This window comes from Pleurodeles waltl, chromosome 3_2, assembly GCF_031143425.1.
Source record: "Pleurodeles waltl isolate 20211129_DDA chromosome 3_2, aPleWal1.hap1.20221129, whole genome shotgun sequence".
Classification (NCBI taxonomy): Eukaryota; Metazoa; Chordata; class Amphibia; order Caudata; family Salamandridae; genus Pleurodeles; species Pleurodeles waltl.
The window spans coordinates 36,246,769-36,270,483 of NC_090441.1; the positions used below are offsets into that span (position 1 = coordinate 36,246,769).

The 23,715-nt window shown below is 46.7% G+C and overlaps 1 protein-coding gene across 1 annotated transcript in view; it reads right to left on the reverse strand.

Annotated features, from left to right (window-relative positions):
* The window catches only part of P2RX1 (purinergic receptor P2X 1), a 450,021-nt gene that overhangs the window by 229,374 nt on the left and 196,932 nt on the right, over positions 1-23,715 (reverse strand). The window contains exon 5 of the mRNA XM_069226686.1: positions 14,777-14,879. Within this exon, the coding sequence (XP_069082787.1) occupies positions 14,777-14,879 (103 nt within the window). The remainder of the gene's footprint in view (positions 1-14,776; positions 14,880-23,715) is intronic.

The following is a 23,715-nucleotide window of genomic DNA, read 5'->3' on the forward strand; positions in this document are numbered from 1 at the left end:
GATTGATTGGAGGATAGTAACAGCATCTTTTGCCACCAAGCACCCAGGGTTGTGCAAAGAGGTGTAAAGAGTGGATCAAGCTTTTCACCTCTTTATATTTGTTAATTAGTATGCCCTCCATCAGGAAAGTACACTGCAGCTTATTTCACTGAACCGAAACTAGTTTTCATTGCATCAGTATGCTAATATTTTGGAAGAAATTGGCCAACTGCCACAAATCTGTACTAAACAGATCTTTACAGCATCATTTATGAATAAAAGGAAAGATAGAGAGGATATATTTCTATACATGTAAATTATTTCATGACTTTTGATGGGAAATAGGGAAACATCTACGTTCTCTTGAGAGCTAATGAAAGGAGGTTGGGTTTGAGATGGTATTCCAAATCTGTCATTGTACTAATCCGCCCTTTCTGCACATCACCTTTCCCTATGGATAATTTAAAAAAGTTACACTTGTTTGGACTAAAACCATGCTTTTTTCTGCTTTGTTGGTACTCAGTCTATTTCAGTAGTCAGAAGGTGCAATCTTGACCTTCCTCCCTGGATTTAAAATGTATTGCTACAAGAATGGAGGTAATTCTTAGGTTGGATTGGTCAAGTAGTAAGTCTTTATTTTCAGAGAGTTTTTATGGTACAAGTACCTCACTAAACATAATCGTAAAAAACTTCATTTTTACACAGAAGGTATTTTGCATCATTTAGGTACTTGTTTTAAAGTGTTGTTTGCCTAAAACTGAATTTAACAAGATACGATATACTTTGCACAATTATTCCGAAAATATTACCTTCTGAAGATGGTGTAGGGCTGACTACAGTTTTAAGAAGACATATTATTAGGGTGCACTCAGTTCAGCTTCCAAATTCTATAGCATCTTGAAATCTCTCCAACAAACAGAGGTGTCTCGATAAAATATGTTGCACTTTGTCAAAAGATTTAGAGATGCTTAGATTCAGATTGGTCCACCATCATGCCTCCAAATCGATCTGATCTTTTGATATCAGCCTCCGATTAAGTCAACAAGGTACAGGGGGTTATGTAGAGTTTGGCAGGCAGGGTACACCAAACAGGTGGTCCACCTGCTCGATTTAGAATTGGGCAGACCATTATGTTTCTGCTGGCTGTGGCCCCACCGATGGACAACATACACCGACAGGCTTAGGGTTGTTGATGACAGTACATCAATCTGCCCTATTTAAATTGAACATTCTGATGTACTTTTTTCTGTTCAGGACCGTCAGGAAACGACTGGCAGTCCATAGCAGAAAAAATTGAAAAATTACCCCACACTCTGGGAGAAGACTCCCAGCGCATCTGGGTCATTAGTTTTTTTTCTACAAAAAAACAACTCCCACTTTGGAAGCAACTCAGCAAACATTTAGGCCCTCATTACACCACTCACCTTTCGACACATTAAGAACAACCAGGATGCCATGGAGCCTGAACTACAGGTCCTGCCCATGCTCGCCTACCTCCTCTTGTATCAGGAGCAGCAAAGACGCCGGCAACGACCACTGTGAGTACTGCACCTAGCACAGGGGGGAGGGAAAAGAGAGTGACACACACACGCAGCACGCAACACCCCCACCCCCCACCCTCACCCACAACCCCCTACACACAAATACATGCAGAAACATTACATATACACCCCAACACCCCCTGGAAGAACGCAAGGATAAAAGGAAATCATTGTAACAAGTGTAATCAATTAAATATCTGATAGGCCAAGTTCAAAAATCAGTACTGTATATACAAATATGTACACCAAGTACACAAGTCCGGATATTAATCAAATCATTGTCCGTGGATCAGTGTCCAAAAATGCATGGGCGAAGCCCACACAAGATACCTGACTCAAAAGGAGAGAACACTGCAGGAGCATCAGATAGAAATAAACAGGCACCTCAGGTGGAGGGGGGCACCTCAGCCGGATGAACGGAGATGCCACTGCTTCACGAGGGGACTCCATGCCCACTGATTGGTCTTCGGGAGTACAAAGCCACAGTCTCTCAAGTCTCTCCAGTGGGTGGTTTGCCCACTGCTTTATCCTGGGGATTGCAAAGCCACAGTCTCTCAAGTCTTTCCAGTGGGTGGTTTGCCCACTGCTTTATCCTGGCGAGTGCAAAGCCACAGTCTCTCAAGTCTTTCCAGTGGGTGGTTTGCCCACTGTTTTATCCTGGGGAGTGCAAAGCCACAGTCTCTCAAGTCTTTCCAGTGGGTGGTTTGCCCACTGATTGGTCCTGGAGAGTGCAAAGCCAGAGTCTCTCAAGTCTTTCCAGTGGGTGGTTTGCCCACTGATTGGTCCTGGGGAGTGCAAAGCCACAGTCTCTCAAGTCTCTCCAGTGGGTGGTTTGCCTACTGCTTTATCCTGGGGAGTGCAAAGCCACAGTCTCTCAAGTGGATAACAGTCTCCACTGGTCCTCGAGGGGGCATTGTGCCCACAGTGCTTCATCCTGCCAAGGACTAAGGTAGTGGATGTGAATCTCCAGACATCCTGCCAAGGACTGAGGTAGTGGATGTGAATCTCCACTGGTTCTGGAGGGGGCTTTGTGCCCAGAGTGCTTCATCCCTGCCAAGAACTGAGGTAGTGGATGTGAATCTCCACTGGTTCTGGAAGGGGCATTGTGCCCAGAGTGCTTCATCCTGCCAAGGACTGAGGTAGTGGATGTGAATCTCCACTGGTACTGGAGGGGGCATTGTGCCCAGAGTGCTTCATCCTGCCAAGGACTGAGGTAGTGGATGTGAATCTCCACTGGTTCTGGAGGGGGCATTGTGCCCAGAGTGCTTCATCCTGCCAAGGACTGAGGTAGTGGATGTGAATCTCCACTGGTTCTGGAGGGGGCTTTGTGCCCATAGTGCTTCATCCTGCCAAGGACTGAGGTAGTGGATGTGAATCTCCACTGGTTCTGGAGGGGGCATTGTGCCCAGAGTGCTTCACATGCAGTGTGGCAGGTCCCATTCCCTCACCTGGGTGTGTGTGCCACAAGATTGCCTGGTAACAGGTAGCATGATACTCCATGGAGGCATAGACAAACTCCACCCTGCTGCGACTTCTCCTGCCACATGCGGGTACAAACAGTGCTGGGAATCATGCCTCATGTACGCTGGGCAGGGTCCAGGATGTCTCCTGCAGCCTCAGATGGCTGCCCACTCAGGATGATTGCCATGTCAGCTGTGGTGGCACTGTCTGAGCACGTCACAGGGCTGGTGGCGGTGGTAGCGGCGGTGTCTGTGGCAGAGGTGTTGGCGATGGTGCAGGTGTCTGCACCTGTTGAGGGACACAGTAGGACGTCTCCTGCAGCCTTGGACGGCTGCCCACTGGGGATGATGCTGGGGACTGTTGGTGAGGCAGCAGACATGCAGCAGGCGGTTCTGGTGGCGGTGCATGTGGCGGTGTAGGTGGCGGTGTCCACCGCCGTACAGGTTGGTGTTGTGGTTGACAGAAGGGGTGACTCTGGTCCCTCAGCCAGAGCCTCCGTGCCCTGTCCTGACCTGCTCTTCGACTTGTGTCCCTTCCCCACCTTTGATGTAGCTGCTGGTGCCTTGCCACTGTCCCCTTTTGGCTTGGAGGAGCCCTTTCTTGCTGGTTGGTGCGGCTTCTCCCTCCGGCATGTGGGCACCTTCTTCACCTTGGCAGGTGGTGGAATGGCCTACTCCTTGGCCCCACTAGATGCCACACTGGCAGCCCTGATGGGTGGTGCCCACGATGTGACTGGACTTGCAAATACCACTGTGCTGGAGGATTTGGTGGCTGAGGTGCTGGGCTGGGACCTGGACAGCCTGGCCCTAGGGTAAGGACGGGGGGAGGTGTAGGGAAGAGGTCAAGGCCAGGAAAAGTTTCTTAGACACACTGGGACGGGAAGATGGAGGGGGTTTGGGAGTCGAGGAAGAGGTAGTGGTTGTAGGAGGTGTACGTTTGCTGAATTTGGGTGAAGGTGCATGGGCCGGAGGCTGTTGTGAGGTGGATGGCTGTTGGGTGGGTGTGTGCCTGCGTTTGTGTAGTTTGGGAGGAGGGCTCACAGACACACTGGTAGAGGACACAGGGGATGTGTGAATTGTAGTGTGGGTGGTGAGTGCACGTAAGTGGTGTGTGGTGATGGGCGTGCTGGTGATGGAGGTAGTGGATGAAGATGTAGTGCATGCAGGTGTGAGTGGAGACGAGGCAGGGAGGGAAGAGGAGGACGTGGAGGAGGGGGACACAGTGGATGCAGTGGATGTTGGTGTGTTTGCATGGGGATGGTGCTTGTGTGAGTGCCGGTGGGATGTGTGGTGCTTATGTTTGCCAGGTCCACTCTTGCGTGTTGATGAGTGTGCATGCTGGTCAGATGGTGTGCTTGGGATAGGCTGAGGTACAGGGGATTGGGTCTGGGTGGAGGAAGTTGGAGAGGGGAGGCTGGACACAGGGACAATGGCTGCCATCAGTGCTGAGGCCAGAGCCTGAAATGCTCTCTGTTGGGTCGCCTGGCCAGAATGAATGCCCTCCAGGTATGCATTTGTTTGCTGCAAATGCCTCTCAACACCCTAGATGGCATTCAAAATGGTAGATTGCCCAACAGTGAGGGATCTCAGGAGGTCAATAGCCTCCTCACTGAGGGCAGCAGGGCTGACTGGGGCAGGGCCTGAGGTGCCTGGGACGACGGAGATGCCCACCCTCCTGGGTGAGCGGGCGCAGGAAACTCAATGAGGGACTGCTGGGAGGGCGGTGCTGGTAGGAGGGTTGGCGGCTGTACCTGTTGATGCAGTGGGCACAGAGATGCCCACCACTGCAAGGGAGCTCCCATCAGAGGAGGAGTCGCTGTCGCTGGTGTCTGCTCCTGTACCCGTCGTGGAGCTCCCCTCGCCCTCCATCTCACTGGTGCCTTCTGACTCCATTACTGCACCCTCCAGGGCCATGTGGGATGCAGCTCCCTCCTGCTCCGGTGCCACTGCTCCTCCGCCAGATGATGCTAATGCACGCAAGGACAGGGTGACAAAACAAAAGGGGGGGAGACAGAGGAGACACATGGTCAATGCATGCAACACCACTACCGTTGGCAGACACAACACACAGGGACCAGCCCCATGCACTGACAGGGCAGGGGAAAATCATCTGTCCATAGGGGACTCTGTCGAGAACCATATTGTGCACAGCTGGAAGCCATTGGAGCCTGACTAGGTGTAGAGGGCAAATACCACCTTTGGGGTTGGACATGTAATGAGGCTGCAAATCAATGGACCTACCTTTGCAAGTCTGCCCTGGCCTAGGGGAACCCACAGCCCACCTCCCCCACCCAGACACCTCGTAAAGTGCGCAGAGTCAGCTGAATGAGAGTGTACTCACCCCCTTGTGGCTGCTGTGATTCCCTCAAGATCCCATCCAACTCCGGATATGCCACCGCCAGGATCCGGTACATCTGGGGAGTCATGGTGCGACGGGCACCCCTTCGGTGTTGGGAGGCTATCCCCAGCTGGGCCTCCGCCGTCTTCTTGCTCCAGCAGCGCAGGTCCTCCCACCTTTTCTGGCAGAGGGTGCTCCGTCTATTGTAGACCCCCAGGGTCCGCACTTCCTTGGCGATGGCATGCCAAATCCCCTTCTTCTGGTGGGCGCTGACCTAGAGGAAAAGTGAACTTATAATGGATGTTACTCTCCCGTACAGTTCTTCTCACACATTGCCCACAAACCTCCCACCCTGGCCCAGACATACATACACACACCATCCTCACATGCTGGCCTGCTCCCCTGTGCCTTCCATCCATGACACTCCATACAATCATGTGCCATCCACCATGCACACAATTGACTCACCTGTTTGTCTGGAGGACCGTACAGTTGTGTGTACTCAGGGAGGACCCCATCCACTAGTTTCTCCAACTCCTCCGCAGTGAAGGCAGGGGCCCTTTCCCCAGACACATGAGCCATGGTCGGTTCCATACAAAGGTCACAGCAGCACTTGCAGTGTAGGTCCTCTCCTGTTGAAGGCCAGGTATCAAGTGAGGGAACTGAAGATGGTGGTCACGTCCGCTGCGGTACGCACTGTCTCCACCGGCGTACATCGTCATTGGCTCCTGGAACCCATAGGGCCCATTGATAACCAATGCTAAATTGCGCCGCGGTCTTCGACCGCCTACCGCGACGGTGTACAACGCCAGCGCAGTTACCTCATTTCCCCTTGTCCCACCTTACAGGTCAGGCAGCCGCCATTTTGGGGGCCACATGGCAGGCCAAATAACTGCGTCACACATATTTAGGCCATGAATACGGACAGACAAAGGCACATAGAGAAATGTTAACGTTTGTGCTAAACAGCCTTGTGAAACCTCACCGTTCTCCTCCATAGGGCACGTCCGCTGGGGCAGGTGATGAGATGGCAGCATCCTCCAGTGTACAGACCCCTGGTGGACCTGTCAACAAAGGAAGACAGACACATCATTATCACCTACAGACTTGATCGTGCAACAATCCAAGAACTGTGTGCCCAGTTGGACCCTGACCTGATGTCAGCTATCCACCATTCCATAGGAATACCCCCTCTAGTGCAGGTCCTGTCAGTACTCCATTTCGTGGCCAGTGGGTCTTTTCAAACAACAGTAGCCATGGCATCAGGGATGTCCTAGCCAATGTTCTCTAACTTGTTGTCCAGAGTGTTATCACCCAGGCTGAAACACAGGCGCAGCTACATCGTTTTCCCTCAGGTGGAGGATTTGCCCACAGTGAAAGGTTACTTCTATGCCCTGGGACATATCCCCAACATCATTGGTGCCATTGATGGTACACATGTGGCATATGCCCCCCCCACAGGAATGAACAGGTGTACAGAAACCGGAAAAGCTACCATTATATGAATGTGAAGATGGTGTGTTTGGCAGACCAGTACATCTCTCATGTGAATGCCAAGTATCCTGGCTCAGTGCATGACGCCTACATTTTGAGGAATAGCAGCATCCCTTATGTGATGGGGCAACTCCAGAGGCACCGTGTGTGGCTAATAGGTGAGCCTAAAGTCCCTACACAGTTTCATTTGCTGTCTGGGTATGGGAGATTCCCTAATGTTTGGAGGATGTCTAACAGTTGTCCCTCGATATTTGCAGGTGACTCTGGTTACCCCAACCTGTCATGGCTACTGACCCCAGTGAGGAATCCCAGGACAAGGGCAGAGGAACGCTACAATGAGGCACATGGGCGAACTAGAAGGATAATAGAGCACACCTTCGCCTCCTGAAGGCCAGATTCCGGTGCCTCCATCTGACAGGTGGATCCCTATACTACTCACCGAAGAAGGTGTGCCAGATCATCGTGGCCTGCTGTACGTTGCACAACCTGGCTTTGCAACGCCTGGTGCCTTTTCTGCAGGAGGATGGGCCTGATGCTGGTCTTGAGGCAGCTGTGGAGCCTGTGGACAGTGTAGAAGAGGAGGCAGAAGAAGAAGATGTAGACAACCGACACAACATCATCATGCAATACTTCCAGTGAGACACAGGTAAGGGGATGGAACTGCTTCCCACATCTCATACAACTGTAGGACCTAGCATAAGTTTGCCTTTTTAACTCTGTGTATGGACCCTGACTTGTCACTTTTGCTTTCCATTTCACAGATCTGGGTCCCAATTTGTGCCTTCTGCTATGTTTACCCCTGGCCTACAGCTGTGTAACATTGGTATGTGAACAAGTACACTGACATTGCTATATTTCAGAGATGTTGCAATTATACATTTGTGAAAGCACAGACTGACTCCAGATTGTTTTGTGATTCAAGGGTGTTTATTTCTGTGCTAATAATTGGAGGCGGTGTAAAATGGTCTGGGGGTGATGGTGGAGGAATGTCCATGGCAAAGTGCAGTCTCTTGGTCTCACATGTGCTTTGTCCAACGGGGCATAGGAAGGGGAGCAATGGCAGTTTAAGGTGGACAGGGTGACAAAGTGGTACAGAAGGGTGACATTCAGGAAGGTCTTATTTCCTGGTGGGGGTCTTGGCAATGTTCTCTGTCTTGTTCCTGGATCTCAGGGACAATTTGCGGGGTGGTTCTCCTTCTGCAGGGGGTGGGGTGCTGGTGGCCTGTTGGTCCTGTTGTGGTGCCTCCTGTCCACTAGCGCCGGTGGAGGTGGAGGGCTGTTCATCGTCCAGGCTAGTGTCAGGAACCCATTTGTTTGCCACTGTGTCCCTCATGGTGTTGACAAGGTCTGCCAGCAACCCCGCAATGGTGACCAGGTTGTTAATGGACATCAAGTCCTCCCTGATCCCCAGGTAGTGTTCCTCCTTCAGCTGCTGGGTCTCCTGAAACTTGGCCAGTACCGTGTCCATGGTCTCCTGGGAATGGTGGTATGCTCCCATGATGTTGGAGAGTGCCTCGTGGAGTGTCGGTTCCCTGGGCCAGTCCTCCCACAGGTGCACAGCAGTCCTCCCAGCTTCCCTGTTATCCTGTGCCTCTGTCCCCTGAACCGTGTGCCCACTGCCACTGACCCCACGTCCCTGAGTTTCTTGGGTTGGTGGGATTGCCTGGGTTCCCTGTAGTGGTGGGCACACTGCTGATTGACGTGCCCTGGGGATAGAGGGATGGGCCCGCTTGGTGGGTGCTGTGGTGGTGTTTTCTGAAGGGGGAGGTTCTGTGGTGGCTTTTGACAGTGGCAGAGGAACCGACTGTCCAGAGGTCCCTGATGGGCCATGCTGGTCATCTTGATCCAGGCGTGCAGAGCTGCTGTCATCATTGTGGGCAGACTGGATATGTCTGTCACCTCCTGTCCGGTGACGTTGGCTATGGGTCCTGTTGGGGTGTAGATGCATAGTTTTAGTATCTGTGTGTGCCATCTTGTGCATGGGGTGAGGTACCCTCTATTCCTGTGCTTGCATCATTGTGTTTGCCCTTTTGTGATAGTTGGTTTGGGGTCTGTGTAAGTATCTGTACTGGACATGCTTTTGTGACGGTAGTCCATGCATAGGTGTTGCATACAGGGCCTTGGTATTGAGATGTGTGGGTTGTGATAGTGGGACATATGTGAGACGATGGAGTGATGGGAGTGAGGGTAAGAGTGGGGGTATGAGATGGCATGCAGGTTGGGTGGGGGGATATGGTAATAGAGATTTTACTTACCAGAGTCCAGTCCTCCTGCTTCTCCTGCGAGGCCCTCAGGATGTAGTATTGCCATGACTTGCTCCTCCCATGTTGTTAGTAGTGGGGGAGGAGGTGGGGGTCCACCGCCAGTCCTCTGTACAGCAATCTGGTGTCTTGATACCACTGAACGCACCTTCCCCCGTAGGTCATTCCACCTCTTCCTGATGTCATCCCGTGTTCTTGGATGCTGTCCCACTGCGTTGACCCTGTCGACGATTCTCCACCATAGCTCCATCTTCCTAACAATGGAGCTGTGCTGCACCTGTGATCTGAAAAGCTGTGACTCTACCCGGATGATTTCCTCCACCATGACCCTGAGCTCCTACTCTGAAAACCTGGGGTGTCTTTGAAGTGCCATGATGTGGTGTGGGTGATGTGTGAGGTGCTGTCTGTTGTGATGTGTGGGGGGATGTGTTGGTGTGTGTTGTTTGAGGTGTGTGAATGTTGTATGGGTGATGGTGTTGCGTGTCTGTGGATGCTGGTGTTGTGTTTGCTAATCTCTCTCTCTGGGCTTCTTCCCAAAAAATAATTGTAAGGGTTTGTGGGTAATGTGGGTATGTGTTTTATAGTGCTGTGGGTGTGTGTGTGTGGGGTGTGTATGTGTATCAGGTGTGTGTATTTTGAATTGTCAAATGAAGTTGTGTTTTGTAAGTGTGTGTGTATTTTGAGTGTGGCGGTGTGTACCGCCAATGGATTACCGCGGTTGAAAGACCACTGCGTTGATTCATGGGTCGTGATAGTGTGGGCGTATTCTTGTTGGCGTGACGGTGTAGGTTTTGGTATCGCCAGTTTATCACTGACCTTTGGTGTGGCGGACTTGTGTGGGTGTCTGTATTGTGGTGGATTCCGAGATGTTGGTCGTAATACCTGTGGCGGAATTCCGCCGCCGCAACGGTATGTTGGTGGTCTTCAGCATGGCAGAAAGTGGGATTTACCGCCAGGGTTGTAATGAGAGCCTTAATGCCTTCAGAGGAGTCACCGTGGCGGGGGGTCCTCTGAAGGCACAGAGATTTCCACCAAGTTGGTGAATATTTGTAACTATTACAGGTGATAGTCCATCCGGATGGAGGAGAAAATGATCATCCTATGCTAACTAAACTGTAAATGAGGACCATAGTCTTTAGTAAATACTGCACATCAGTGTTTATGTGCAAATGGGATTGTTGGTGGTGGATATTAGTTGGACTTGTAACACAGCTTTTGGTTCTCTTTGTCACACGCTGTGGTTTTGTGACCAGTTTCTGGATTACTAAAGGAGGTGCTCGTGTGTCTAAGCCTAATACTTTACGGTAAAAGTAAATGAACATTTGTTTCACACTGCTACAATGGAGTGATGTTTCTATAGTTCTGAATCCACATTAACGCACATTTGTTTTCTAGACATTGGTCATCGCTAAAATGGCATTCCATGACTTTGGAAAATCAGACAACAACTAAAAACTGGAAACTGGCTAGATGAGCTAACATGGCTGGCTAGTAACTGAAAAAAGCTTTCTATAAACAGAATGATTTAAATTGCTATTATTATTAGTGCTGCCTCATTTATAATGGCAGTGTTCTTATATTTGTCTCATTTTGTATAATTATATTTTTTTGAGGAAGGTGAGGTTGCTAGAGTTTAATTAAAAATATGCACTTATTATATGCTAAGGTTATATTAACTTTTGGTCTGATGTATACATTGTGTTCTGATATTACTTTAATGTACTCTTTTCAAATAAACAAATTTGTAGCAGTTGCTAGTAAAATAACCCAAATGTCCTACATACCAACGATATTAGACAGGACATAACTCACACAAGAGAGAACTTAATTTTTTTTCCAGGAAACAATCAATCCAGAAACCATTAAAAATTACATTGGTGCATCTTAACAATGCTGCTTGAAATGTAGACATTCTTTGAATCTAAAATAAGAAAATCTGGAACTCCATCATCTGTGATGCAACTCTATCACCTTAACCTTTTATCACTTTTCCACTAGTCCATTCTGCTTTTTCATTCTTTAACCCTATGACGAAGGAGCTGATGTCTGACTTTACCAATAAAACGAAAGTTTTCAACCTTCATATCCTGGAGGAGGAGGTGAGGACAACTTCAAGAATATATGGGGCAGAAACATGTGGTTAATTGGCCATCAACGTGGTAAAAGGCCTTCAAGGTGCACTACATCAGCTCATGCACTCATTCGAGAAGAACTCCTGACGCCTTGGATCAAAACAAGAAGTCAGCTTTAATACTCATTAACCCTTCAGCAGCCTATGACACCATAGGCCATCTTATTTTTGTTGGTAGGCTAAAGGAATGAGATGGACTGGCCCAGAGCTGACTTAGAACAGATCAAATTCTTCCTTTCCAATTGCAGTCAACAAGTCAGAATGAGAGCTTTTGAATCATTGTCCGTATATTCCCATGCAAAGTTCCCCAGGGCTTTCCCCTGCTCTACCTAATTTTCAGCATTCACATTTGCCTGCTGACACAGCTATGTCCATCAACTGCACACTTGGGGCCTGATTAGGAGTTTGACGGATGGTTTTCATCCCCACCCCCCATTGGACCCATTAAAAGATTTCCTCTAGGCTAGGGGGCGTAAGACTGCCACATTCATAATGAGGCCCTTGGTCTCACAAAGATCGTAGAAATGAATGTAACTTAGAGGGAGGGAAGAGCTTCAGAAGACAGGGTTCCGGGCTGTGGAATTCTCTGAGCCCAAGCCTAAGATCTGTACCAAACTATACGTACTTTAGAAGGAATCTGAAAACTGAACTTTTGTGACTCATTTAAAATGAAGTAAAAGTTCATATGGGTTTCAACAAAGCATATTAGTTTAGCGCCTTACCTTCCCTAACTAGACCTTTACTTTCCTCCACACAGTAGCACCTTTTCTAATCCTTTATAATGCTCTCAAGTAACTCTGTGGCTGCACCCAGTGTCCCTCAAAACTCCACAGTGAAATACAAAAATCTGAAATTTGGAAATGTTACTTTGGGAGTGATTGCTTGATAGTGGTAATGAATTTGCTTGTGCTATTATTTGCTTGTTCTTTCATGTGCATATGATATGACATGTTTACAATTTTTGTATATTCATTAAGACTGTAGAAGTCAATAACTGGCAGTTCTAGAATACTTTGCCTTAAGGAGGGTAGTAACAGTTGCCTTAAAGCACAAAATCCATAGGTCTTATTGGGAGTTTGGTGGATGGAGGTTATCTGCCAAAAAGTGGACAATGTCCGCTCTGCCTTATTTGGAGTGGATACGGCCTCTAGGCACTCTTAATAGGGCAAACAGAGCATTCATCAATTTTTGGCAGCATCATGTTGTGTGAAGAGATAGAATTTAACATTTTCTTCCAGCGTGAAAGCTATCTGTTAGAAAGAAGCACATTGTCATGCATGCCACATATGGAATTCCAAGAACATTATTTAGCAGTAATGTACAATTTCATTTGGGAAAACACTGGCAGGATAATGACGTTTTGTTTTCATGGAGAAACTAAACAAGATCCTTCAGTGATTATTAGAAATGTGTTTTATTTTAACATGTACACACCACAGAACTTCCAAAATGTTTCCTAGTAGCTAGCAGAGTCATTAATGATTATTTTAGACTGGTGCTCGGTCTCTTTAAAGATGTGGATAAGCCCTCATTTACAACCTCATAAAACAAAAGGATATTTAAAGACTCAGATTTTATGAAGGCGCATAAAATTATTAGGAGGACATTTCACACTAACCCGAAAGCCATTTTTATTTTTCTCTCCATTCCTTAACACAGAGTCAGGACTAAACCTTTTCTTAATTTAATTTTTTTTTGAAAAGCAATGACTAATTGCAATTGGTAAATCGATTTATAGAAGTTGAGAAACGCTTGATTATGGAAGAATTATTATCCTCAAAGTTGAATTTAACTCAGTACTCTCTCAGGACCAGGACTTAAATTTTGTAAAAAACTGTAGAAGAGGAAATATGCTCTTGTTTGGAGATTTATATGGGCTTTGTACAGGATCCCTTTATTTTACATACTGCTCATAAGTCATTTCTGAGTGACAGTGTAATTAGTTGCACATTTTACTAGAAGGGGAATACAGGCAGAAGATGGAAGGAAATAAAACGGGCCTATTTGCAAACTGCAGTTTGTAGTGCGTTTAGTAGTACACATTTAGTAGTACTAAAATAGTATTACTAAACATACTGCAAGATGCTACTCACAAATACTCATATGGAGGTCTATGACTCTGCTTTCTTTTATGTGCAGGTATCTCTGACCCGAATGAAGATAGCTCATCACATACAAATATACGTTTAAGAAGTAACTGTGAGAGGGTTGTGGGAGCGGCTGCGAAATGATGAATACTTACTACTGAATGGGAGTGGCTAAGGAAGGATTAGGGAGGGAGTCACCCGCAACTGCACATCCATAGTTACCACAGCCAAAAAGGACACAAAACAGTTATTACAAATAAAAATGAACGTAACTCACTAACGAATTAAACTGATTTAAATTCATTTTGTAACTAACTATTTTTACCTTTCACTAAAACATAAATGTAAATATTAGACTTTAGAATGGATTTCTTTAAATCTTAATAAAATAAATAATAATTCAATAAATTGAAATAATTAAATATTTCATGTAATATTAAGTTAGTAATGTAGCATTTTTTATTTTGTCTGACATTTAAAACAAATAACAAATTATTTTACAATAATTTACATCAATTTTGACCTTAAAATATGCCTACAATTATTTTTCAATTATGATAAACTTTTAACATTTCCTGATACTTTACCATAGTGATGAAGAGCTCTGCCGACGTCTGAAAAGTTACATGTAGTTACTTTACATTTGGGCTTTGGGGGTGGTAACATGTAAGCCCACACTTTGTTGTAAATATATACTCATAAATGACGTATACCAACAGTACTAAATTTACCACAAAGTGTAAGAGTAAACTTACATGTGTAAGTTTACTCACGTGTAAGTTTACCTTTGTGCTTGACCCCCAATAGTTGGCTACTACATAGAATTCAGACTACAGAACCTTGTGACTAGATTGTGGTGATCTATCTTCTTTAGGGTACCATAACATCAGAATTAAAATGTAACTAAGGATTTGAAGAGTATTAGAAACTGCTGCACATTCAAAATGTGTACATACCAAAATCTGACCTAAACAATCTTCTGTAAAGTTTGTTTGCCTACAAATTCATTACAGAGAGCTAGTGACATAGAAACACCTGTAACTGTAGCAGAAGTTCAAAGGCAATAAGCAAGGAGAAGCAAAGTGCTTTTTTCAGATGGATTCACTACCATCCTTTTTCTAAGGGGTCCTTAGTCACCTATTGTGATTTTATTGAGTCTTGCAGGATATGTTTCCTAGCAAGTAAGGGATCTTTTACAACACTTGAATTGCTCAGAGATATGGATGCAGCTGCTCTTGCCAGTAACATTCCATTATGAAGGAGACCATGAAAAACAGTTGATGTGACAAAAATGCGTTTCATCATAGGCTAGTTTCGATATGAAAACATTGTAGACATTATTAACACTCCAAACTTATGGAAAGGTTCGGAAACACCCATTGGCAAAGTAAGGCCCTAGGCACGGATGACATTTATAGAACAGATTTTATTTTTAAGACGTTGTTAGCAGAAATGTTTAAAATAGTAAAAAATGTGAATCCTTACTTGGGAACGTAGGTATCATTTTCAACAGGGCACCATGCAAAGACCTCACATGTCTTGGTTTTGTTATTGTTATTGTAGGGTATGCATCTTCCAGTCATCACACCTAAGGCAAAAGAAAAGACAATGGGAGCAACTAATATCAATTTAAATGACATACAGGAAGATTTAATAAAGCTTTTCTCTGACTGAAGACATCCTAGTAAGATAATAAGAACAGTCCTAAGACTATGTAATGCTTTCTAATGTCAAAACCTTCACAAATCATAACAATCCTTCCTCCTTGCCACGGTTTTAAGAAGAGCTTAGCCAAAGGTTTGTAAATCAGAATCATAATTATTGAGGCTGCCCACTCTGAGTTCATTGCTATCATAAGCAAACAGTGATGTCACAACCAGGTGATGTGCTTCAGACTTCTTACCACATTGGCAACACAATGGCAGCATTCTCCAAAATACACTTTCAAACAAGGAATTTTAACTACTTGATTCTTTCTTTCATCAAAAGGCTTCAGTGTACAACAAATCAAAAGAGGACTGCAAAAGAATACCTATAAGCAGCAGGCACCGTTTTTAACCTAAATGTCTTTTTGCACAATACTAAATTCAGGAAACAGGCAGCTAATAACTAAATTTGGTCTTGGGCATTTCCTACTATAAATACTTCTGTACAAAGTAGGCTCACTGGTGAGTTCAAGAAGCAGTTGTAGAAGCACTACACTACCAAAGCTGCTGCTGCTGTAGCACAAAATGATTAGGTATCTTGAGGGGCTCATGAGATTCCCACCACCCAAGGAATAAATGCTCAACTACAGCACTGAGGAATGGCGGATGGCACATTGGTCACGTTTTGATTGTGTTCCATTATTGCCCATCCTTAAATGAGGCACAAAGTAATAAAGGTATGACATACAAGACAAAGACTATTTTTTAGAGAATTAAAGTCTCCAGCTACTCATCACCAATGACATCAAGGCCCTGATTTATCAAGGATTTAGGATGCCCTTGCATCAAGCAAGGCAACACAAGGCAAAGCAAGCCCTTAAAGTCAGATTTACTAAGCTACGCAAAGCCGCCTTGTGTGGATCTGTGTGGCTTAGCAAATCTGGAATAGCGCCAGGCAGCACAAATTGTTGCCTTGAGTTACTCTGGTTTGGGAAGGCATTCAATAGGTGGAGCAACGGTGTTCCCACACAACCTCCCATGGGTTTTGCGGCATTTTCATATTTACTAAGATTAGTAAAGCTAGTAATGCGTGAAAATGTTACGACTTACTAGTTGAGGTGTAACAAGGAGTTATTTCCTCTTTCTACCTGTGATGCATTCTGCCCAAAAAGATGGTGCACTATCAGTGAGACCTGAAAGAAAATCACTCTGTCCCGCAGACAACCCCCTGCTGAAGGGTGTAGTCACTCACTGGAGCCGCTTGCAGTTGAATCTCTCTACCCAATCCCTCTCACATTTACTTCTTAAACATACACTTACATGTGAAGTGCAGGTGGGTCACACCCGGCACTGTGAAAAACAGACAGGCCACACCATATTTCACGGAATGCACTGACCCCAGAGCAGCAGGAGTTTGTGGCTTCCCTAAGGATGGCACATTCATCATAATAGGGCAAACAGCCCCTGCTTGCACCTGCTACACTTTCATAAAGATAATATGGGCCCAGAGGTGAATGTTCACCAGCAACAATGTATTCTTCTGTGTGGTCTGTAGGCAGACCCTGATGACAGGAGAGGTCTCAAGCTCCACTCAAAGAGATCACAACAGTATCATTCACCATTGATATGATGGAGTCAAATGGCTTTTATCTATTCAATTTCAATTTCAAAGAAGCTTTATTGCGGCTACAAGAGCCAAAAAAGCGCGAGCAGTAATAAATACAAATAAATGCACATAATAAAATAAAATTGCAGGTAAATATGGTGATAAAAGGGAGTAAAAAATAAATAAAAATTAAAATGGAATAAAAATGAGATAGAATAAAATGAAATGAAATTAGATGAAATGAAATGAAATGAAATGCGCTGTGCAGGATGTTGGGACAGTCTTATTTGGAGTCTTTGTCCAGAAGAGTTTTCCCTCTGATAAGCCAACTAGCTCCGAGGAATTTGGCGATAGCGATCACTAGCGTTGGCCTGGTGTCTGATCTAAGGATTCGCAGAGCTAGTGCAGAGCAGCGTGCTCCCAGTAGTCTGCATGCCGGGGCCAGCCATTTCCTACGGGGGGCAGTATACGCGGGGCATGCAAAAAGGAGGTGAGGGAGATTCTCGACGGGGGCTTTGCAAGCAGGGCATGCGGTGGATTCGTTGTGTGACCAGCTGCTGGTGAAAAGTCTTAATGGGAGTGTTCCAATGCGGAGCTGGAAGTACAGTTTCCTTTCCCTTGGGGCCGTGATTAGGTCCCAAAAAGTTTCGTACTTGCATGACTCTTTTAGGTTGGCAAAGTCACAAGATAATGTAGTGTGGAGTGCAGCCCGAGTGTCTTCGTTGTTGGCCCTTTGCCAGTATAGTTTCTTTAGTTCGCTTTTCGAGGGAAAGACTGACGTGGCTGGTGAGTTCCAGAGATCATCGAGCCCGATAGAGTGAAGTAAATCCTTGATGGATCGTAGCCAGGGGATTCTGTGCAGGTGGTCGGCTTTTAGGATGACCTGTAGAGCTTCGGTGAAGATGTCAAGTTCCGGAGTGGTCCAGAGACGCCGCCAGTAGAGCAGAGGTCGCAGGCGGGCTTTGTGACCAATGCGTTTGATGCCGAGGTCCTTGAAAAGAGGGAACAGTGGGGTGCTTAGCGGAAGGGACACAAGGTTTCTTAAGAAGTTGTTTTCAGCGGTGGTTAGGTCTTGGGTTTTGGTATAACCCCAAAGTTCAGCCCCGTAGAGCGCTGAGGAAACTGCCTGGGCTTCGTATAACTGTAATGCTGGGCGAATTGGTTTTGTGTGTGAGAGGTGGAAATTTTTTAGTAGAGCCCCAGTTGTTTGTCTTAATTTAAGGGCTTGTTTTCCTATGTGTGGCTTCCAGGACATGTTGTCAGTGAGTGTTATGCCCAGGTAGCTGAAAATGCCCACCTTCTCGAGTGAGGAGCCCTCTAAAGTAAATTTCCCTTTGAAAGATCTGTGGGGATTAAGGGTCATTAGTTTGGTTTTCGTTGCATTGATTTCGAGTCCCTGGGATGAACAGAAATGCTCGAAGCACGCAAGGAGTTTCCTTAGACCACTAGGGGTCTTAGATATCAAAAGAGTGTCATCGGCAAAGAGTAAGACTGGGATTTTTTGTGTGCCAAGTGAAGGTGCGTCAGCCTGCAGTCTGAGGAGGGAGGGGACAATTTCGTTGATGTACAGGGAAAAGAGGGTCGGGGCAAGTACGCAACCTTGCCGCACACCCCGGGAGACGTGGATTCTATCGGTAAGTTGGCCCTTGTTGCCCCACCTGACTTGTGCGTAGTTGTCCTCGTGGAGTCGTATCAAAATGGCAAGGATGTGTTCCGGGATTCCCATCCGAGAGAGAGTGACCCACAGTTTGTTGCGAGGTACTAGGTCAAAAGCAGATTTGAGGTCCACGAAAGCTACATAAAGGCTGCCTTTACCAATGAACACTGTTTTCCAATATAATAATAGGAATCTGAGGGCTTGATCAGTGGTGGAAATCTTCTTTCGGAAACCGGCTTGGAGGGGGCTAAGGATATCGTGGTCAATTATCCATTCTTCGATCTTCCCTAGGAGGCAGTGGCAGAAGACTTTTTGGACACAGTCAATTAGACTAATGGGTCTATAGTTACTGGGAAGAGATCTGTCGCCCTTTTTAAAGATTGGAATAACAATGGCCGCTTTCCAAGAGTCGGGAATTGGCACCCCAGATGCTATTGCGTTAGCTAGAATGGTGAGATATCTTGACCAGGATGCTAGGTCTGTTGAGAATAGGTCTGCTGGGACGCAGTCTGAACCAGGGGCCCTGCCGCGTTTTAGAGTGCTTAGAGAATAAGTTATATCACTTTGAGAGAACAACAGGGGTGCTGCGGTGGTTGGTGCTAATGAGTGAAGTAGGAGGGGGCCCGTACAAACAGAGGTGGGGCTATCATGATCAGGGGAGTACAGACTACTAAAGTGGGCTATCCAGTCTCTTGGGGCAATATTGGTTGTGATGTCCAAACCACTGGTTTCTGGGCCTCGCGCTGCCAGGGACCAGAACAGACTATAATTTCTCTCGCGCACAGCGTCGCTGAGTGCTGTCCACCATTTGCTATCTTGATCACGCTTGGCTATGCATATTGCAGATTTTTAGGACTTCCTAGCTACGCGGATGGCGATGGGGTCCTTGGATTTAATGGCTTGAACTAGGCGCTTGTTTAGGGACCGGCACGTTTTGTTGAACCAGCGGTGCCTGGCTTTGGATCGTTTGTCGTCGTGGGCTGGGGGTGCTGAGAAGTGGGCTGCGATATCCCTAAAGCAGGAGGTGTGGATTGAGCTAATTTCCTGGTGGGGTGTTGCAGAACCTGCCTCTAGGTCCCTTAGTGTGGATTTTAGGGTGTTGTTGGCAGCATTGATGAGTGCGGGCCGGGCCACAATATTGTCCCATTTTAGGTGTGTTTTGTTGTTGGCCAGGTTAATACCCTCGGGTGCTACTGCTGCGGGGTTAGACGTGGCTGGGAGGTTACCTAGGGCTAATGTGTGGACAGAGAGAGGGTTGTGATCACTTTCGGTCCTTTCGATGAATGTCATGTCGATGACTAGAGGCCATATATCGAATAGGCAATAATCGATTCTGCTGGTGTGGTTCGTTTTGTTGTATGTGTGACTACCGTTGGTGTCTGAATTAGTTCTGCCATTTAGCGCCCTGAGTCCAAACTCCATGGTCAATGATTTTACCTGAATGGCAACCGACGTCCACCTTTTGATGGGTGGAATTGACAGGGCGAGGATAGACCAGGCTTGATCTTCCTCGCGGGTGGACCTGAGATCGTCCCAGTCAAGGGGTTCGAATGTGACGTTGAAGTCCCCAGCCACGATGGTTTTATGATGGCGGGGATAATTTTGTAAGAGGGCTACGAGGGCGCAGAGGGTTTTGGAGACTTGACCCCCCCTGACCCCTCGAGCGTAGATATTAAAGATGTTCACCACAGAGTCAGGCCCAAAGGATAGACGAAGGCCTAACAGGTCGGGAGAGGCGGTAGGTAGCTGTGATATATGGCAGCTAAGCGATGTTTTGATCCAGATGGTCAGACCCCCTGAGGGCCTGCCTCTTGTGCTGGCCACAGCGGGGATGTGGAAATTTGAGTAGCCTGTTCGGAAGAGTGGGTCGAGTGACCATGTTTCCTGTAGGAGACATATGTCATGTTCGTCAATAAATGAGGAGAAGGATGGAAGGGGAAGAATAGATTTCAGACCTGCCACGTTCCATGAGACAAGTCGTACCCCAGATTGTGACTGAGTTGTCCTGCCTAAATGCCCGGGGTTTGTGAAGTTGGCTGTCGGGGGTTGGTTTGGCAGATGTGGCTGAGGGAGCAGAGATGGGTTGATACCAATGTTTGCCCGTGAGGCTTGTGGTGGTTGGTGATGTTCCTCTGTTGGAACAGGCCTGGTCCTGATCAAGGAGATGCTTGCGGGCCTAGACAGCAGCTCTAGGTTTGGTGGGCAATGTGCCTGCAAGATGGGTGGAGCATTGTTGTCATGATTGCTCGGTGAGCCGGAAATGGTCTCGGTGTCATGGGTAGGGGGGTGAATACATGGACAGACAGTGGTGGGGTAAAAGGAGGATCTGGGGGTGATAGATGTTGGAAGGTTGCAAGGTTTGCCTGCATAGATTTTAGGTGGGGCTGTGAGTCAATCATGTTTACCAAGAGGGGATAGGTTTTCTGCCGGGTGGTAACTCGGGCATTCCTCGTGGAGCGTAGGTGACCTGGGCTGTTTAAACTGGATGCGTGAGTGTGCAGGTGGGCTTGTTCTTGCGTCTAGGGACACCAGATTGTTCGCCATGGTCCTGTTCTTGAGTGTCAGTTTTAGGATATCAAAGTGAGTTCCCGGGTCTGGCCGTCGTACTACGTTAATTAGGTCCTCACGTATTATGGATCGGCAGCCTCTAACATGGCGAATCCAGTGGATTGCCTTGTTTTTGATAGAGTCTACCCCTTCCTTGCGCGCCAATGTGGTTAACTTGGGAACGTTAACCATTAGAACTATATTACCTAAATGGGACTGGTCCGTGGCAGGTTGCGTAGAGTATTTTGAGGCGGTGTTGCTCATGGGTTTGAGGGTATTATGATAGATGTCTAGTGAATTTCCTATGCCTAAATTGTGGAAGAGGGGAGTCTGGTGGGAGTTCATGGTCTTTTCTTTGGTAGGGTGAGGGCCAGCGTGGCAAGAAGCAGAGGAGTTGGGCGAGTTTGTTTTGATGCCTGATAGGATTGGATTTTGGGCAAGGTTACTGGTGGTCGTGTTATTTGCGTGGGTTAGCTGTTTTACTATTGCAAGTAATGAGTTAACCATATGCTTGAGTTCTGTGACTTCCTTCCTTAGAGCTTGTATGTATTCGATATGCTGTGGGGTTACATGAGGAGAGTGCGTGTTGGTTGCTGCTGGCCCATCTGCCAGGGTGTCTGGGTTGATGTCGTCGCGTGATTCAGGGAGGTTGGTTAGGGGATTGAAGCGGTTACTGAGCTGGATGGAATCGTTGGTGGCAAGTGGTAGGTCTTCTGCTAGGGAGGGGGCCGCATGGGTGATAACGTTCCTACTTTCACCCACCCCTGTAGTGTCAGTAACTTGTTGCCCACGTTTCACGAAAATCTCAGCGATTTTCATGGAACCTTCCTTCCTGCTAGTTGAAGTGGGCCCCTCCCCAGTTGCAATAGAAATGTTTCCCTGGGGGCTAGTTAGTATTCTGTTGCATTCGCCCAGGAGAGAGTCGATTCTATCCATAACGCAGTTGCTAGCTGCATGCTTATGCCTTTTTCGCTTGGCTTTTAGTACTGCCCCGGCCCCTGCCTCTATTGCTTTCCTTTTGCCCATCTGGTGTTAGTGTAGGTGCAAGGTTAAATGATAAGGTGTCAGATTAAATGGAGCAGCTGACTGGGGAGACAGAGTTGGAAATAACAAAAGGGACTGAGTACAATATGGCCTTCTTGGGAGATAGATGTTAGGGGGGTGGCCCAGCCCAGCCTCTGTCAGCTGCTGGACGGGTGCAGGACGGGCCCGCCCTTGGCCCGGGCTTTGCCCGGGCGCCGCCCGCGCGCGTCCCGCGCTGCGGGAGCGCGAACGAGTTTTAAAGGGCTCCTGCCCCGCCTCTATTGAACACACAGCGCTTCCCGCGACGGCGGGAGCGCGAACGAGTTTTAAAGGGCTCCTGCCCCGCCTCCAATGAACACACAGCGCTTCCCGCGACGGCGGGAGAGCGAACGAGTTTTAAAGGGCTCCTGCCCCGCCTCCAATGAACACACAGCGCTTCCCGCGACGGCGGGAGCGCGAACGAGTTTTAAAGGGCTCCTGCCCCGCCTCCAATGAACACACAGCGCTTTTATCTATTCATGTCTACTACTCCCCGATCTTCCTAGGTAAAGGTGCATATCTTCACCCACATACACATGCACAAGGTATTTTCATACCATAGGTGAGGTTCTTCCTGCCCTCTTTTAGGTCTGACATTAGCCAACACTTTTTGGTTTTACTAAAATTGTATATATATTATACCTATTTACAGCTGCTTTCAGCCAGCCATCTTCATCCGTTGGTGTGTTATTGAGTAAATCACATTTTAATTCTATCCAATTTAGCATAGATCATTCACATTTTAATTTCACCAATTAGCTAACTTCATTGTGAGCAACAGTGTTCTGGTCTTTCACAAGGAGCACAGCCACCCACAAAGTAGTTCCTTTCAGAGCCTTTCAGACCCCTTCCATTGTGCAAGGGAAGAAAGAAGCCCAGAGCCATATTTATAGTCAATTAAATTACTAGCGCAGGATTTGTAGTGAAAGCATATTGTTTCTGAAATATGCCACACATCAAATGTGTGCTGTGACGTGGAATGTATGGAATGTTTGGTAAATTAAAACATTTCGCCTTGTAGGGTCCTGTGTCAAGAGGGTATTAGTTTTTGATGAAAAGCACGTCTTTGTAGATCAGGCTTTCTGTTAAAAAAGTATGGGTGCTTGTGCAGATCCACCCAAGTAAAATTCAAGTAATGCCTTCCTTGATGCTAAGAGGAGTAAAGCAGTGCAAAGTACTGTTTGCACTGAGAAAAAGGTACCTTTGCAGAGAAAAATAATTTGGGGATGGAAAGTCAATATCTTTGCAAGAATTTGCAAGAATTTGCATTAATTGTGCGGCTGTAGGAAGGCACAACGTTTGTCAGATGTGATTCAAAACTTGTACTAATTTGTAAATTCACCACTTTTCCGCTGATAAAGCAATCACAGACCTCTTACAATTTCTCCTCCCGCTTTGGCTTTCCTCTTGCACTAGTATCTCACTTTGAAGATTTTAGGATGACACTAATAATTCACAATTATTCCAACCTAAACTATTCGCAGCCACCCCACTCCAAGCAATTTTCCGCAATGCACCTCAATCGTGACCTGTACTATGCACCACTAGTAAGGCAGTCTCATAACTAAGGCTCACAGTTTTCCGTTTTTACTGATTTGTACGGATAAATACAAACAGAGCCCAATATGTTTCTTGTCTGTATTTATTTTTAAAAGTGGAAACATACTGAAAATTGCGCCCCTTGTGAGAGACTCTACATGCTGTCTTTCATGAATTCCAGGCAAACGTGAACGTAGACAGTAAGAGAAGTTAAAAGAATAGGGTGAGAATTCCTTATGTACAGGAATATGTTAACATACATTTGTAGTATAACAACAATATGCACCTGTGGGTGTAGTGTTTTGTTGTATGTGGCTGCTAAATTTGCTAAAATGTGACAGTCATCCATGCATGAGTGCACATCTAA